Below are 18,471 nucleotides of genomic sequence, written 5' to 3'. Positions count from 1 at the left end.
TGAACAAGGAATAAAGTACATCCCCACCAAAAGTTTACTTTCAAATGGGATGAGATGCATTTCTCGTGGAAAACTGCTTAAATAAATAAATCTTAAAATCTGTTAGAATTTCTCCAGAAAAGGGAGTAAATGCATTTTTAAAAAAAAAGAAAATGGGGTGAGCTGGTCATTTTCATATGGTTCCTGAAATATGCTCCCATAAAGTTATGAATCTGATCTAAACATATGTCCTTTCTTTTCCCCATAAAATAGAAATAACATCCATGTTATCACATCAAATACACGCATCCATCTATTTGGGGAGCAATAACCTATTTTGGTGCACACTATCTCTTAAATGCAATTGTGCAAAGTATGCATTCAACATAAATTTTGTGAAGCTGGAGAGAATGAAGTTTTGTGAAGTGTGAAATGTACCTACTGTAACAAGATAGGATTACCTTTGATCTCTTTTTCCCCCAAGTGTCATATTTATAGGGACACTTATAGGGACAACCTATTGCTGTCCAACTGAGATCAGATCCTTTACCATGCTAGCTAACACTGATGAGATTTGAGGTTCAACAGCACCTAGAAGCCCTATTACCTCCTTTCCTCCTCTTCTCTTGCTTTTCCAGGAAAAATTAGATAATGTGTTTCCTCTTTTCTTTTCCTGTGCAAAACACTTTCTTGCTCAATGTATTGAGCAAGAAAGTGTTTTCTGAGCACTTTCTGAATTTAAGATTCAGTTTTGCAACATTCATTTATAAATGGAAAGCTTTGTGGTGGTAATTCTTTTTTTAAAAAAAGCAAACATAAATGAAAGGAAGAATGGCAGCAAATGTCACAGAACTGATTTTGTCAGATGGTTAATGAGGTAGAAGAGATGTTCCAGACCTTAATTGGGTTTTTTTTTAGCAGTGAAATCCAATTTCAAATTCCCTCACTATGAGATTTTAATTTTCCTTTCTCAGATAGATTTTACATCTAGATTATAATTTACCTCAAATGCTTAGTAAAACTAAGAAAAGACAACGGTCCGAACATATTTATTATGGTAATATTGAAATACTACATATGCAGTCACTTACAAAGGTAGTTATGAGTCTACAACCAAAATATTCAAATACTTTGGCCACCTAATGAGAAGGAAGGACTCACTGGAGAAGAGCCTGAGAAAGATTGAGGGCAAAAGAAGGGGACAAGAAGAAAAGAAGAGAATGAGGTAGCTGGATGGAGTCACTGAAACAGTAAGCGTGAGCTTAAATGGACTCCAGAAGGTGGTAGAGGATAGGAAAGACTGGAGGAATGTTGTCCATGGGGTCGTGATGGGTTGGGCATGACTTTGCAACTAACAACAACCAAAAAAGTCAGAGGATCTCATTTTGCAATCAAATGCAATTGGAATACAGAGGTGTCTGTTGTTGGGGCGAGTGTCAAAAGCTGACTGTGACCATGTGATTAAAACTCTACCTCACATGTTAAAAAATGGGCCAGGGCTACAAGCATGTAGGCATGGCCCCCGTCTTGAAGTTTTTGACCACTTCCGCCGATGCTCCTGCGGGACGGTATGTATTATCCCCTGCTACATCAACTCATCCTAGTAGTTCCTCCACATATTTACAGATTTTAGAATTAAGGAAATCACATTATTGCCTATTTTCTTTTCCACCTGGCTTAACTAGTTATAGGTCACCGATGCACCATCATGGTTACTTATTTTAGTAAGGTTGTCCTAATATTTCTGTTGCATGATCCATAATCACGAGATTTGTTAAACAGTATAATTTTTAATGCAGACTTATCCGAGATCAAGTCCCAATAAATTTTGCACCAAATTATTCTGGAGTAAGCATAGAGGGGATTTGGATGCATACCTAACATTTAGATCCAGGTAATTCGCATATCTGCATATCTGTGTTATGCTTTCTTACTTGATCATACAGATTGATTGAGCATCTTGAAGTTTTGTTTCATACAAATCTTGCCTAAAGGCTCCAGGCTTTGGTTGCATATCCAATACAAATACAAATCAAACAAGATGGCAGGCCCCCTAGTGCCAAACATGTTACAGCACATTAAAGAAACAGAGTTTATTATGTTCATAAAATGATACAGCTTGTATGGAATCAGTGAAAGTCACAATGGATAGAAAAACTCTTTAATTCAGTCCTTAATTGAAGCAGATTTTCAGATAAATTCAAGCATGTTTTTACAAGCATCGTCTGGCCTAGCTCTCTTTCAGATAGAGGTCCTAGTAACTTGATGATGTCCAGCTGGCTGGTTAAAGCTCCCATCAGCCACAGCCAATATGGGAAGTTGTCTGCGAACATTTACTCTGTATTAGATGTGTACAGTACACACAAACCTCAGTAAGGTAGTTTGAGGTGTGACATTATGGTGATAATAAAGGCAGATATCCTAACCCAATAAGCAAACAAGAAAAAAATTGTGCCTCATTGCTTAGTTAGTTGATGGTGAATCGTATAGTGAAAAATCATGATCTTTTGGATCCTTTCAAACATTTTGACAGTTGAAACCTATCACTTCCCTTCAAAGAAACTTAGCATTCTATACAATTATAGAATTATATAAAATTATTTATAACAAGAGCTGAAAGGACGTACTTTTTTTTTAAAAAAAGCACCAACTTTCAAAACAAAGCTGTAAGTACCATCTTTTTAAACATCTGAATGAGCTATCTTTTCTTCTCCACCTTTTTATCAAAATTATCCATATGGAATAGCAAGTAGCATGGAGACATGCTAAGAAGGTACAGTAGGAAAAAATGTACGCATTTCATTCTTAAAAGCACTATTAAGTTGCATTTCCTTTATTATACAGCAATAAACACATTTCAGCAAAGAATACAAGGCTATAGGATCAAAGTCAAATATATGATGAAAGAATACAATTGAGTAACTGTATTAAATTAAACAAATTGTATAACACTTAAAATACATTCACACTTACTTCCTGTCATTTAGTCATTCAGGTTTGGTCTTTTAATATGGGAAACGTAGTTTTTTAACAGCCCAAAGGACCACAATAATTATTGATTTATCCCAGTTATCCCAGGGGAAGGGAGGGGGAGAATGAGGCGAATTACAATTTTTTTAAGACCATTCTAAAACTTAACGTATTATCCTATATTTCATGTTTTGGAAGACCTTATCAATTTTGTGTGATCACTATAATCAGAAGGACTGCAAAACAACCACAACAAGAAAACAAATCAAAGCACAATTTGTGGATCATGCCTGGTCCACAGGCTATTACAATATATTAGTGAAATACAAAAAGTGCAATTGTAAAAAGACAAAAAAATAATCCTATATATTTTTTTAAAAGGCTGATCTTTAACTCACATTAATAGCATCATCAACATGCAAGGTTTTTATATTTACGAAAAGAAAATGACAGGGAAAAATCTATGCGGTTTTTCCCCCATAGGCCACACCAGCAGATACTCATGTATTTATGATACTAGCATAATATTTTACCCAAGAAGAGAATTTCAGTCACAAATACTTTATATATCAAAATATAGATCTAGTTTTCTAAATTTGCATATTTGTTGTATTATATGAAAACCCTGTTAATATTTGGTAAATTGGAATGTTTCACTTCAGTACTCAGGGTAATGCAGACTGCCCCTAAGCATATTTAGCACCTTAGTTATTAAACAGTCATGACAAATCTTAGAAAACCACAGATCTTAAATGCATTAATTGTAAATAAAACCAAAACCTTTTATGGGGAAAATCTGGTCCATCTTAAAATAAGATGACATCTTAGAAGGATTCTCTGAGCTTCAAATTTTTGCAAAAACAGTATTTCAAGTAGAAAACCCCAAGCTCCATTAATCTATACAAATGATATTGATTGATAGAATCCTGGAATGGAATGAAAGTCACTTTCAAGCAACCGCTTTACGGCTTTCAGGTTGGGTCAACCTGAAATACTGAGTTTCTATTTTGAGAAGGCTGGGATGCAGCTGAAAGGTAAATTGAGTGCCTTTTTCCCATCGTGGATAAGTTTTAGGAGTAGAATGCCATCTGAATTTTTGTAAGCATCGTCAAAGACAAAAATGCATCTGAAAATATTTGTCCTGTCCGTTTAAATGTCTCATGAGGTTACCAGCTGGCAGAGCACAAGGGAAAGTGCTGCCTGAAGTTCTCAAAGCAAAGCAAAACTTAACCTTCCATAAGAAGATGCCTCTCAGATGTACCAGGACTTCAGTTTTCATGATCCCTAGAAGATTCATGTATAGAATGGGTCTGGAAACAATGGGTGTACTTAGTATGAGTTATCTCCACAGTATTATACAAATCCAATCAGTTTAAAGTGCATGGACCACACAGGAAGTGATTATGAGTAGAAAGCAAAGAAGGTGATTAAAATGTAGGGGAGAGAAAACTAATGAGGCTCAGATATTATCTATCTGTGTCATAATAGTAAACTTTATAGAAGATACATGTATATCAGTGAATTTGTGGCAATAGTTTCTTTTAAAAAAAGAGCAAAATAATTTTTAAAGTGCTGCATTATTCTAAGAAAATGTATAAAAGAAAGGAATCTCATAAAAAGGAGGATTAAAAAATACAACATTGTTTGGGTGGATAATGATGTCTACTCTAAACACTAAAACCACATACAACAGAGATGTAAGAAAAGGAAGGGAAGAAAGCAATTGGCAGGTTGAAGATATGAAATTAAAAAGGCATTCCAGTGAGAGGCTCAGAATGTGTGTCCAAGGAGAAATGTTCTCCTTTATTTAAGAATGGGTTACCTGAGAATTTTTATATCACACTGTTCCTTAATGGACAGAAACAACTATAGCAGAAGTTCTTTGATCGAAGAGAAGTCTTCATTCCCATTCACATTAAAAAGCCATCCTCTTCAACTTTTCCCATTAAATAAGAGTTTTAAATGAACACAAATAGTTAAGTGCAATTTCACAAATGAAATATGTGCAATTAATGAAAACATAAAGATAAACTACATAAAATGTTATATAAGGCTGGAGTGTTTACCAATTCCAGATATGATAAAGATCAGAACAATGTGAGTTCTACTGAGGACATGTCCCCCTTTGCCAAGCCTGTAATAATAGGAAACGGTAAGTCAAATCCTGTATGATTTACTGTAACCACCAAACTAACAAATACTGTTCCATTTCTAGTTATTGAACCCATAAGGGGTTTGTGCTTCAAGTGAACAGCTATTGGGGACACTCAGAAGTATTCCTGCACAAGGTTCATAAGATTCAGGGCTTTCACAACAAGCTTTTAGTGTCAAGTTGCTTCAGAAGCTTTTTCCAAATTCATCGCTTTGGAACATGAATGATTCTACAGAAAGGAATGGAAAGGATAAGTTCTACAAAGACCTACACACAATCTGAATTTTTGCCCTTACAATACACTGTATCAATTTAAACAGAAATATTAAATCATTTTAAAATTTACTTATGTTCTTCTTCAGGCTGGCAATTTAATCAAAAAAGTACACTTGGTCAAAAGATGAAAAGGTCCCAGTGTAGAGAGGATTAAAATTATAAATCAGTGCATCAGCCTCAGCCTTTTTGCTGGAAAAATGGTGATTGCTCTTCCGGGCTGCAAAATATTGGACAAATATGGATTATTTCATGTCATCATCTTCTACAATCCCAATTCTTTTGTTAACATTATGCTTAGAGACTCTAACACTAAATATAATCCAAAAACTTCCCGATTATTACAGTTTAGAGGATATGTCCTAGACTTAAAGCTCTTTCTTCTTTCAACCTGCCCTCCTTGTAGTTTCTGTGAAACACCATATTTAAAGAGAACAGGGGAAATGTATTTGACTGAAATTAGCATTGGAAAATCCCAGGTTTATATTGGGTAAAAGGTAGATGTCTTTTTCACAAAAGACAAGCAACTGGTCAAAGGTTATTGTGGAATAAGTCTTGCTCAGTGTAGTTGAAGTAAAGTATAATTTTCAATATTGCAGCCCCCATATCTAACCATTCAGTCAAGTAATAAAATACAATCTATGAAATATGCTATATTTCCAACAAATATTCCATTAATAAGAATTTCATATTTGCGGTACAAACACTGTTAAAACATAATGATCCTTTTCTTTTTGCTCTTTTTTTTAAAGAAATGTTTCATTATATCCACTCATATCCCTTACCAAGGTTACTTACCTTCATTGACTAAGAAGTTAGCTAGGAAAAATGTTACTTTTATAGATGCTGATGAATGTGGAATGCCAGTTGAATTTTTCCATTCAAATGGACTTTTTTCTGGATGCCACTGAACACCATAAATAGGGTATCTGTAAGCTACAAAAACAGAAAAACTAAATTACCAAACTTACCCACCTTATCATCTTCAGAGACAAGTTATTGGAAGATCTTGAAACTATGAGTTGCTTCATGTCAAGATGTGGGGTGGGAGGATGTAAATTTAATAAATAAAACTTAATAACTAAATAAATAGGAACAAAGAGCAGAATCTCAAAATTATCAGCCAATGTACTGCTCAATAACTCTTCATAAAGTAAGACTCTATGTTGTCAAAATGGCTATATTGAAGGGAATTCTTATTACAGAAGCTTTCATGACAATGTCTCTTTTCAGTCTTGATTATAAAGACTAATAGGTCTACTCTTTAAAAATTAGAATATAGACCAGAGACCACTGTGCCATCCATTCCAGTATTGCCTGTTTTGGCAGTAGCTTACTTCTTTGCTCACTTGATCACTTGAACTATGATCATTTTAAACTAAAGGTATAGAGTTAGTACTCTGTTGCTAAACTATGGTACTATTAAGCACAGCTTTTTTAAAAAATGCAATTAAGAAATAGTAGTATATACTACTAATTTAACTAAACTAACATAAATTAATATAATAATTCTAATTTGATGACACTTTCATTGGTCAATAATCTGAAAACTAAAGAATATACCTCAACTGAATATGAGAACATTTGCAACTGTCTTCTTCCACCGAAGGTTTACTTGATAAAATACAATTTACATTAACTTCCACTAACATAAGCATGCCATAAGAGCATGATAAGAGTTTTAGTCAGACACATATGAAAGTACATAAATCAGGGAGAACAATAGATGATGGCCACAGAAAATTTCAGAGTTATGTTTTCTTCAGCCTTCCTATTTCCTCTACTAATGTAAAATCTGTAAAATGACATCATTCTGTTGCATGTTTTCTAATTCTCCTTTGTTTTGTTTGTAAAAATAGAATAGTGGAATGCAATGACCTAACAATAAACACAATAAAACATGCAGTTTTAAATGTATAAGGAAAAGACAGAGGTAGAATAACCTCTGGAATCCATCTTATATTATTTGAACAAATGGGTCCTTCTTCTTTACTGTGACCACAGTGTAGGGATAGAGGAAAGGTTACGTAAAGACATGCTCAGCAAACTGCCATGACCTCAGTAACTGGTTACCTCTTAACCTATGAGCTCCCCTAATTAGCAGAACCAGGCACTACCAGAAACTATTGAGTTATGTGAGATTCTATCCTGGGTGGGATGTTCTTAGAGATTGACAAGGAGAATATGCCAATTATTGGTATTGGTATTTTGGTATTTTATTATTTGTATGCCGCCCTTCTCCGGGAGGACTCAGGGCGGCGAACAATTCAAAGGGGAAAAAAAGGGGGAACATAAAAGACAAAATACAAATAATAAAAGTAGACAACAGTCGCACAACCATACATGTCGAGAGGGAAGGGAACTCATCACCCCCAGGCCTGCCGGCAAAGCCGGCTTTTCGGAAGGCCTGGAGAGAGGTGAGGGTCCGAATCCCTGCGGGGAGTTCATTCCAGAGGGCCGGAGCTGCCACAGAGAAGGCCCTCCCCCGGGTAATAGCCAGGTGGCATTGGCTGGTAGATGGCACCCGGAGGAGGCCAACCCTGTGAGATCTAATGGGTCTGTGGGAGGTAATTGGCAGCAGGCGGTCTCTCAAGTACCCAGATCCAATACCATGAAGGGCTTTATAAGTTACGACTAGCACCTTGAAGCGTATCCGGAGACTGATCAGTAACCAGTGCAGCTCGCGGAGGATAGGTGTAACGTGGGTGTACCACGTTACACCTACAATGCTGTTGCTATATGCACATTGCTTTGCTTGTAAAAGCTGTATAAAAAGAATAAACCCTGCAAAGGCAGGGAGGCATTTTGGAACGAACCCTGTATGATTGATTTTTGAACCCATCACCATGGCAGTTTCTGTGACCTTCAGCAGATGTTTTGAAGTGGGTAGAAAAGAAAGAGAAAACCTATTCCACCATGTTGCCAGTACAAAAACTGTTTCACTAATAGGCTGCCCATGCAGTGGCTACAATTTTTAGTTCTAGACAGCATTTAGAAATTAATTAGGTATTACCTTCCATGGTGGATATGAATTCCACATTATGAAAATTAGTTGTTAAGATCTTATAAAAGTTGCGCAGTTTCTCATTTTTTGTGTAATTCTGTAAAAAAAAGGTAATCATGATTTAGACTAATTTTTTAAAATAAATTTATCTGCATCATTTTATCACAATTTCTCTGTGGCGCCCAGGTGGATCCCTTCTCCAACTTTGCACCAACTTATTCAGTCCAAATTTCCAAGTTTGGCCTTCAACCCATCTTTTGTGTCTCTAATGCACCTTGAGACCACAGACAGGTCTCATGAAAGTAGAGGCAAGAGTATGGGCAACCATATTCAACTACTAGGTAGACTACTCTTTCCCCCTCTTGGTCTTGTCCAAATAACTATGTGGGATGATTTTCAGTTCACATGGGGGAGAAAACAGTGACAACTAAAATATCATCATTGGGATTCTTTCCTTCTAGTCAGCATGGGATATGATTAGGCCAAAGTTCTCAATAAACAGCATTTATCAGATGCAGAGAACCAATTGGACCTAGCCAGGTTCCCAACCTTTATCAACTATGAGTCCAATAGGTAGTCCGCCTCCTCTCATGGCATATTTAACAAACATTCAAGTACCTAACCACCCAAGGGCCTTTACTCTGACAAAATGTCAGGCCTTCTTCTCAGCTGTACTTGAAAACTAATACAGGGAGATTCCCTACCCCAAAAAGACAACATCTCTATGACTCTGGTCATTTAGAAACTACAGAATATGTACTTCTACAATGCTTATATTAAAAAGATATTCATCCTAGCCTCATTTCGCCATTATTGCATACATACTCAGGATATCAATCCTGATACAACATACAATGGTACCCTATTCTTCACGCTTAAAATTATGTCAGACCTGTGCCACAAATCAGGTTTCATGAGCAGCTAGACCAGGGTGTCAAAACTCTCAGGCCGCAGGCCGGATGTATCACGTGCTAGACCCGGGTTAGTGAAGAGGTAAAAAGTCCCAATATGCCATGTGACAACGCCATGACAATGCGAGCTTGACACCCCTGACCTAGACCATTATTATAGAATGTATTATATTATGATAAATCTATTTTGCCAGGCTTTTTAATGCCCATTTATTATTCCTACCCCTCCTTTTAGACTTTTTTATATTTTTTATTTAGCTTTTTTTCTAACTTTATTTTTGCATTTTATATTTTTTTATGCTTTAAAATTCTTTGTATACCCCTCCTCCTTATGCTGGTCTTTGACAGCAATTGACAAGAAATTACCTGCATAGATAGGCTCCAGAAATGAAAGTGTGAAGATACAGGCTCTGAAGCTAACAGTTCATATATCTCTTCAGGAAAATCCTGGAACATCTTACTGTGGTTTGAAGCTTATTTCCAAAAGCAAAACAAAATGAAACACTACTCATCAACATCGAGAAGAGCAATGATTGGGTTCAAATTCTATGTTAGGCTGCATACCACAATTTGTAAACCGTAGTCGTTATATTCACCAACTTGCTAAGTCAAAATGCAACATCTGAATTGTGTCAACCAATATTGCCAATTGACTGCTAGGCACTCTTTTGCTTGCTCAGATTTGGACTGGAGACCAAAGTCAAGCCTCTGTCCTTCTTGGGCAGATGGCCACTTAACCTTCCTGCTGCAGAGATTTGTGTCAAATGCTTAATTATGCCCAGCAGCCAATCCGGAGGGACATATTTGACATGCTCACATATGAAAATAGTGATAGATAATGAAAGATAGATAATGAGATCCTGAATGGGACTCTAAATTTTCTTATTCCTCATTCAGCTTTTATACATTGAAAGTATTAGTGTCATGATTATTCAAATATATTGTCCTTAATACATATTTTAAAACAATTCCTTGTAAACAGCTTTTCAATTTAATCAAGAAAATTATAACCCACATATTTCTGAAGAAATGAGTGTCACAACAGTAGGGAGCTAGAAATTACACTGTATTATTCCTAACTCAGTCCTGCTGTCATTAAAAAGAATGTATGACTTAAGTGTCTTTTTCCTCTTTCTATTCCGAACAAGCAGAAACTTCTGTTTTTATAGCAAAAAGGTATTGTCAGCATAGAGGTTGAGTACTTTTGAGCTGCACTAGATTTGGACTAGATTCAGGAATTAGTCACAAGATAGAAGCAGAAAGACACTGATCCACCCAAATACTGTACAAATACAGTATTTGTATACAGTTCTTCGCTTTAACTCTGAAAATATTATATTATTAGGAAAAACTACTGAATATGCTGAGCTGTCAAGAATTCTTATTGTATTTCTATTACAAATAGCTAAGGAAATGCAGCTATTCTGTTCATTTTCATAGGGGAAAGGTTAACTGTCCTGTGTCATGCATTCCTTAAACTACTACTTCATTGAGCTTAGATCATGTTATATTTGCTAAAACTTGTGAATTTTCACCTTGAGTAAAATTTAGCGGCATTGTGAAGCCATTTGTATTTGTCCGAACGAGCAAGTTTTCTCCACTCGTGAGATAGGTGAGCAATTCGTGTCCTAAGCATGTCCCCCAAATGGGAAAGTAATCTTCTCTATCATTGGCCTAGAAAATGGCAATGGGAAAAAACGACCAGGTCAATACACAAGATCATAGACTAATCACTAAATGTTTTGAATTATAACATCCATCAATCCCAATCAGCAGTCATCACATTAGAACTATATTTGACTTCCAAAGCCATTCAGATAAGAAAACCTTCATTCTCCATTAAAGCAACAAAGCAGTCTAGACATGACAGAGTATATTTTGCCTTGAGAGAGAAAGTGGGGGGATATAAATCAAGCAAACAAGCAAAATTAAATTAACACAATAACTGCAGCTTTGAGAACAGAGTCGATGAGTGTGGGCAATCATTCCACAAGTAGGGTTTCTTAATTGAATTGACATATTTTCTTTTCAAAAATCAATGTCCAGTTGTTTATAATTAGCAGAAACATAAGCATTGATTGGCCCAAATCCTGTATTAAACTAATACAGACTAAAATGAGGCTAAGGGCGAAGGGAATTTAATATGCCGTTGCAAGATAATAGGATTTATATTTGAAATGCATCTATCAGAAGTATTTTATTTACATGTATCACACTCTCATCAAGATAATCCTGTTTTACATAGTAGATATATCAATTGAAGCACACACACCTCAATTAACTATTGAAGCACACATACTTCTATTGACAAGGTTATGCAAGCTGAAAAATGTGTAAACATGACTCACCTACAGCCTTCATGTCTCAAACATTAATACATCTTGACTTGAATGCTAGAACACTTACCTCTAGTGCTTTTGTATAGAATATTTTAGCCACTCTGGAAAATTCAGAAGTTTCAAGATCAACACCACCTCCCGGAAAAAGTATTCTAAGAAAATATGGTTACAACAATTTGATTATCAAGAACGTCTCAGCTGATTTCAGTTAAATGAGGGTTATAAAGTAAGACCTTTTAATATATACAACAAACTACAGCAGTAAATGCAACTTAAGCTTTATTTCAGCTTCTTCTTTAATAACTCATTAGTTTGTATATTGCTCTAAAAGTCCAATATCTAAAACGTCTTCCAGTTCTAGTCTGCACTTACTTTAAATGCAAACTAGAATGTAGTTCAACAGCAATCAATGTTATATTTATTAAAAGAACCAGAGAAACAGATGAACTACCATTCTGGAAACATACAGTATTTAACTTTGGGCTAAGAAGCATTCAGTCCTTCAGAGATCATAGTTCCAAACTTCATGCATCATTAAAATGATATATTCCTGATATATTCCTATTTGCATTGCTACAATTTATTATTCTCAATAATGTAAAGGTAAAGGTAAAGGTTCCCCTGGCATATATGTGCTAGTTGTTTCCGAATGTAGAGGGCATTGCTCATCTCCGTTTCAAAGCCGAACAGCCAGCACTGTCTGAAGACGCCTCCATGGTCATGTGGCCGGCACTGACTAAATGCCGAAGGCACACGGAGCACTTACCTTCCCACAAAAGGTGGTTCCTATTTTTCTACTTGCCTTATGTGCTTTCAAACTGCTAGGTTGGCAGAAGTTTTGACATGTAACAAGAGCACACTCCAGAATGCGGCGCTAGGGATTCAACTCACTGAACTGCCAACCTTCTGATCAACAAGCTCAGCATCTTAGCTACTGAGCTACCTCAGTAACTTTTTTATTTATCAAGTACTTTACAAATTTTCTCAAATTGTGTTTCTTATAAGGCAGGCTGTTCTCTATAATAGTCATCCTATGAATTTTCCTGGCTGGAAACTAAAATCAAGATCTTCAGTATCATTTTGATATCTTGATACTCCTTCCCCTATAACTAACTTTACTGTTATACCAGAGGCGGGTTCCTACCAGTTCGCACCTATTCGGTAGAACCGGTGCGTCAAATCTACCGAACCGGTTAGAAGAGGTTCCACCTGTGGACCCGGAAAGCAGGCCACACCTACAGAAGAGGTTCCAAAATTTTTTGAAACCCACCACTGGTCCTTGGATATGATTATTCTACACTATCATGCTCATATTTATAAAACTCAGTGCCTCTGTGAAAGGTAAGGATGACTACTGCATTTGTGGTGCAATCAGAACATTGTGTGTGTTGAAGTTGTTTTAACACAAACCAAAGATGCCTTTTAAAAAACAAGTTTACATCATATTCTTATGCATGCCAGTGCTGTATGTGAGGTAATTTAAGGTGGTTCTGACAAGTGTCGTTGGCATCTTCATATCCGGTCACATAGGCAGCAAGCCACTCCCATCCGGTCACATGGGTGGCAAGCCACTCCCACAAAGGAGGCCACACCCACAGAGTAGGTTCGAACAATTTTTGAAACCCAATACTGTGTTTTACTTACCCATTTATAGAACGGAATATCTCATCATATTCTTCATTGGAACGATTCAATCTATAATAATTCAAATGAAAATTTCTAGCCTGAATATGTATCATTCCAATGTTAGATTAGAATTGTCTTAATCACTAAATGCAAATAAAATTCATCTTTAGTAATACCAGAATGGTTACTCAATATGAATCAACTACTCAAAATAAAAGTTACTATCCTTCTTACAGTACTGTAGATTGACTAGAAAGTGAAATGAATTACACATATGGATTATTATGGAGGAAGCCTGAATTCAAACTGATCACTGAATCACTTTGGAATACTAATACTTTTTGTATTAGTATTGTAATATTTTTAATGGGATTATTGCAATGGCAACTTTTTCCTCCAAGAATCTTCAAGGCAGCATATATGAATACTCCTGGATCTTCCATCTAATTTTATCTTCAGAACAATCTCAGAGATAATAACTTTAGTGATTTTTTGGCTCAGTAGGTGAATATATTTATATCCTTTTCTTTAGGACCTTAAAGCAGTGTGTATTGCGCTTCCTCCTCCGTTGCCCTCCACAACAACTCTGTGAGTACAGCTGAACTAAAAGGAGTCAGCTTCCATGCCTGAGGTGGACTTGAACATGGTTTTCCCCAATTCTGGTCCACCATCTTAACCATTGCACTCACTATGATGAGTTTCTGAATATAAATTTGAATGTAGACATTCCTATTCCTAGTTCAAGACTCTAATTATTACATATGACATCATATGTGACTGTGATAGCACCAAGAAGTATTAAAGTATTTAATTCCAGTCCGGAAGACTGATATTACAGTTCTTAAGCAGCTTATTCACAACAGCTGCTTCTAATTCCTCAATGTTGAATATTAAGTCCTAAGTACGTTTCTGTGTGATATTATTCAGTATCACATGGTATCTTGAAGACAAATTTAATTATATGTTTTTTTTTATTTCTGGCATAGCATGGGAGCAGATAGTTCTTAGCAGCTTACCGTACTGGTATTACTCTTGCTCCAGCTGATTCGATGAATTTCACATAAGAAGCAGCAATGTAAGAACTTCCAAACTTCTGAAAATTTTCAAAAGTTTCCTGAGCTAATATTCCTAAACCATCCAGAAAAAGAGAGAATGTATATTATATATTTGTGCCATTCTAAGACTGTACATAGAGGCTGATGTTAAAATAATAGAGCTGTATTATTGATATATTTTGAAGTATTCAATAATTGTTTGAATCCTTTCAAAAATAAATCTATCTCAGCATCACATGTTGTGCTGTGCAATAGGAATGTCACATGTTTCTACATAAACTTGAGAACATGGTGCTTTTCAAATCTTTTGGACTACTGCATTTAATTCCCAGTCAGAATGGTCATCTGGGTCATGCTGACTGGAATTCTAGAAACTTTGATCAGACCACTTGGTTGCCATTAACATGATGTAGAAAAGATGTGGAGACTCTAGAGAGAGTGCAGAGAAGAGCAACAAAGATGATTAGGGGACTGGAGACTAAAACATATGAAGAACGGTTGCAGGAACTGGGTATGTCTAGTTTAAGAGAAAGAAGAACTAGGGGAGACATGATATCAGTGTTCCAATATCTCAGGGATTGCCACAAAGAAGAGGGAGTCAAACTATTCTCCAAGGCACCTGAGGGTAGAACAAGAAGCAATGGGTGGAAACCAATCAAGGATAGAAGCAACTTAGAACTGAGGAGAAATTTCCTGACAGTTAGAACAATTAATCAGTGGAAGAGCTTGCCTCCAGAAGTTGTGAATGCCCCAAACTGCAAGTTTTAAGAAGATGATGGATAGCCATCTGTCTGAAACAGTATAGAGTTTCCTGCCTAGGCAGGGGGTTGGACTAGAAGACCTCCAAGGTCCCTTCCAACTCTGCTATTGTATTATATTGTATTGTATTAAATACATTTTTTAAAGAAATCCAGCTTGTTTAAATATGATCTTGGACTAGCTTTGTTCTTCAAAATTTAGTATAAAGAACAGATTTCAATAATTATTTTACCATTTGTGGTACATGTTTTCTATACTGATTCTAAAAGAAACCCTGAACATTGTCCTTTATTTTACGTAGGATGTGTACCAAAACAAGATGAAATCCTTTCAATCTTTTCCAGTAAATTATGCAATGTCACAGCATGATCTATTGCACAACCATTAGAAAGAGTCATCTGCTCAAAACATTCCCAAATACCAGCTCAACATTCACTAAATGCTGGATCTGACGCTTCTTCGTTCCAAGATTTCAGTGACACAGTAAAGAAGTGATAAGAAATAAAATAGCAACTTTAAATAGGAATAGATTAATCACTAAAATCACTAACAATTCACTTTAAACTGAGACAGGTAGTCCTCGACTTACAAACACAATTGAGCCCAAAAGTTCTGTTGATAAGTGAGAAAATTGTTAGGTGACTTTTGCCCCTTTCTTTAAGACCTTTCTTGCCACAGTTGTTAAATGAATCACAGTAATTGTTAAGTTAGTAACACAGCTAAGTGTATCTAGTTTCTTCATTAACCTTGCTTGTGAGAGAGTCACAAAATGTGATTACATGATCCTGGGACACTGCAACTGAACAAATATGAGTCAGTTGCCAAGTGTCTGAATTTTGATCATATGACTATGGGGATGCTACAATGGTCATGTCACTTCTTTTAGTGCCATTGTTAAGTCAAGGGTATCTCTTCCAAAAATAAACAGTATATAATACTTTTATTATACTATCTATGTCATATATTTGATGACAATACAATAGGAGCCAATACAATAGAGGTATTGACTACAACTTCCATAATTCTCAGACCCTGTGGAATTAGAGTGATTATAGTTCAAAATATTTGAAGAGCAACAGGGTTGATTTGAAGAAATATAATACAATATCCAAATGACTGAGATTTTGTATCATATTATAAAATGTTTTAGAAACATCATTTTGTACTTGAGCTCCAAAACGTAATCTGTATGGTCCTTGGTGCTGTCTGAGCTTGGTGATTTTCTTGCAGATGTTTCATTACCCAAACTAGATAATATCATCAATGCTAGAAAGTAGTAGGCTTTGCTCTTATTTTTATATATTAGTGGTTTTGATTGTTGGTCTAGAGTTGTAGATCAATGTCTTTATAGCTGCTATGCATTCATATATTTATTTTAAGCCTTGCTTGTAATCTGTAAATCTTAATTACCTATTATCACTATCCCATTATGTTCCTCATCAAAATCTCAGAAAGCATTTGATGATGTAAAATTGGAAACAAAATATTTGGACAATGAAATAATTTTGGATCAATTGAATCAGATCAATCCAAGTGCCTTCTCATTCTAGAACAGTGTTTCTCAACCTTGGCAACTTGAAGATGTCTGGTTTTCAACTCCCAGAATTCCCCAGCCAGCATTCGCCAGACATCTTCAAGTTGCCAAGGTTGAGAAACACTGTTCTAGAAGGTGGATGATTAATATTCATCTAGAAGGTGGATGATTAGAATTCATTTTTTGTCATTTCTGCCTGTTCTTCATAACTTAGAACAGTGTTTCTCAACCTTGGCAACATGAAGATGTCCGGACTTCAACTCCCAGAATTTCCCAGCCAACATTCACTGGCTGGGGAATTCTGGGAGTTGAAGTCCGGACATCTTCAAGTTGCCAAGGTTGAGAAACACTGACTTAGAACAATTAGTTATGTATATTGCTACTCCAACTGTCTCTGTGACATCTCCCACTGCTTTTCCTTTCTACAGTTCTTTCTAGCAGCATCCTTTGTATATTGCTGTATTTGATATATGCTAAATATATCACTCCAAGAGATTTTCAGGATCCAAGAATGAATCACAAATATTCATTTCATGTTTGATTATGTACTGTTTTTTCTTAACTAATTATTTTTTTAAAAAAACTCTCATATTCTAACCTACCTCTAACCACATCCATCTGAGGTTATATTCCCTTTATTTAATATTGGCACAACAGAGAAAAACAGGTAGAACAACAACACGTCTATCCAGACTATTCCTATTCATGCCTTATGCACTTCTTCCAAGAAGCCAATGTAACGGATTTCGGTCGAGGAATAAATAGAATTAGAATAGAATAGAATTCCTTATTGACCAAGTGTGTTTGGACACACAAGGAATTTGTCTTTGATGCATATGCTCTCAGTGTACATAAGGAAAATAAAATACATTCATCAAGAATAAAAAGATACAACACTTAGTGATGGTCAAGGTTACTAATAATTTAAATAATAACAATTAATAATAATTTCCCCCTCCCCACTCTTTCTCTTTCTCAACACTGAAAGCACTGAAGTCGTGGGTGGCTAACTGTCAGCTTCGCTACTCCTGCAACATCAGCGCCCTTCTACTTACCAATAATCGGTCGCTCGTTCTCATTCCGCAACACAAAGGAGACCGCGGAGCAGCAGCAGAAGGCGAGAAGCCCCCAAGCCCCGCGAACTTGCAGCCCCTTTGCCATAGCTGGCGTTCGCCCAGTTTACTTGAACGCAGCTAAGCTTTCGAAATAATCCCACTCTGCAAAGCTCTTCTGCTCCAACACTCAGGCGCGAGCCAGCTTTTGCAGCCGCGCCCACTTGTGATGTCTCTCCGCCACCAATGGCACGCTGGGAAATGTAGTCTAGAGGGAACTGGTCTTCTCGCCTTCCGTCTAGAGCTCTCATTTTGTTACTTCTCAGAGAATGTTGTTTTGAATAAATGAAAAAAGATTTGTGTGGATATTAGGGAGCTTCAATTTTTTTTATTGGGGAATGGATTTTTCTGCCCGCTCAAGAAGTAAGGAAATTCCGTGAAAATTAAGACAAAGTTCCAAACTACTGTCCTCAAAATTGATTGTATAAATGGTATTGCAGGTTATTTGATCATAGCTTAAGTGTGTAAACATCGACGGTCAACTGCTGCAACTAATAGAGTGCAGACTAATAAAAGTGGGCATGCAAACAGAAAAGACTAATAAAATTAGCAGTAATAAGTAAAAGAAGTAAAGAGTAAAAGTAGTAATAAATAATAGAAGGGTAGTATAAGGTTTAGAATAGGTTCCTAAATTGGTTTACATGCTGGAGAAGAATGTGTGCGTTACTAAGTATATTTAGGTAGACCACTTATTAATGTGTGTAACGGTTAACCTATTTCTGATTAGATTATATTTAAAGGAATAGGAGAAAGGATT

The 18,471-nt window shown here is 36.1% G+C and overlaps 1 protein-coding gene across 3 annotated transcripts; it reads right to left on the bottom strand.

Moving 5' to 3' along the window:
- Nucleotides 1–2,791: 2,791 nt before the first annotated feature.
- Nucleotides 2,792–17,858, bottom strand: GGH (gamma-glutamyl hydrolase). 3 transcript variants are annotated; one of them, XR_001313192.2, is made up of 10 exons: nt 17,658–17,858; nt 14,271–14,382; nt 13,273–13,323; nt 11,696–11,780; nt 10,825–10,963; nt 9,656–9,762; nt 8,388–8,475; nt 6,173–6,310; nt 4,772–5,594; nt 2,792–4,259 (listed from the first exon to the last, which is right to left on the bottom strand). XR_001313192.2 is itself a non-coding variant. In XM_014060087.2 (9 exons), the coding sequence occupies exons 1-9, from the start codon at nt 17,761–17,763 to the stop codon at nt 5,473–5,475; spliced, it is 948 nt and encodes a 315-aa protein (XP_013915562.2). In that variant the 5' UTR covers nt 17,764–17,858; the 3' UTR covers nt 2,792–5,472. The 3 variants fall into 3 exon arrangements, 2 of the variants coding, with proteins under 2 accessions (XP_013915562.2, XP_013915563.2); XM_014060087.2 differs by having other exon boundaries at nt 2,792–5,594; XM_014060088.2 differs by lacking the exon at nt 4,772–5,594.
- Nucleotides 17,859–18,471: the final 613 nt, after the last annotated feature.

This window comes from Thamnophis sirtalis, unplaced genomic scaffold (genome assembly GCF_051295495.1).
Source record: "Thamnophis sirtalis isolate CommonGarterSnake01/CBP01778 unplaced genomic scaffold, rThaSir2_p1.2 scaffold_2, whole genome shotgun sequence".
Classification (NCBI taxonomy): Eukaryota; Metazoa; Chordata; class Lepidosauria; order Squamata; family Natricidae; genus Thamnophis; species Thamnophis sirtalis.
Note: the sequence above shows the minus strand (reverse complement) of the source record. Positions and strands in the feature narration are given on the sequence as shown.

What these genes read in the sequence shown, in the direction of transcription:
- GGH (XM_014060087.2), bottom strand. Translation starts at nt 17,763, where the DNA reads ATGGCAAAGGGGCTGCAAGTTCGCGGGGCTTGGGGGCTTCTCGCCTTC. An exon ending in GAACGAGCGACCGATTATTG is followed by an intron (nt 14,383 to 17,657) that starts GTAAGTAGAAGG and finishes TGGATGGTTTAG; the next exon opens with GAATATTAGCTCAGGAAACT. An exon ending in ATATTCCGTTCTATAAATGG is followed by an intron (nt 11,781 to 13,272) that starts GTAAGTAAAACA and finishes ATATTTTCTTAG; the next exon opens with AATACTTTTTCCGGGAGGTG.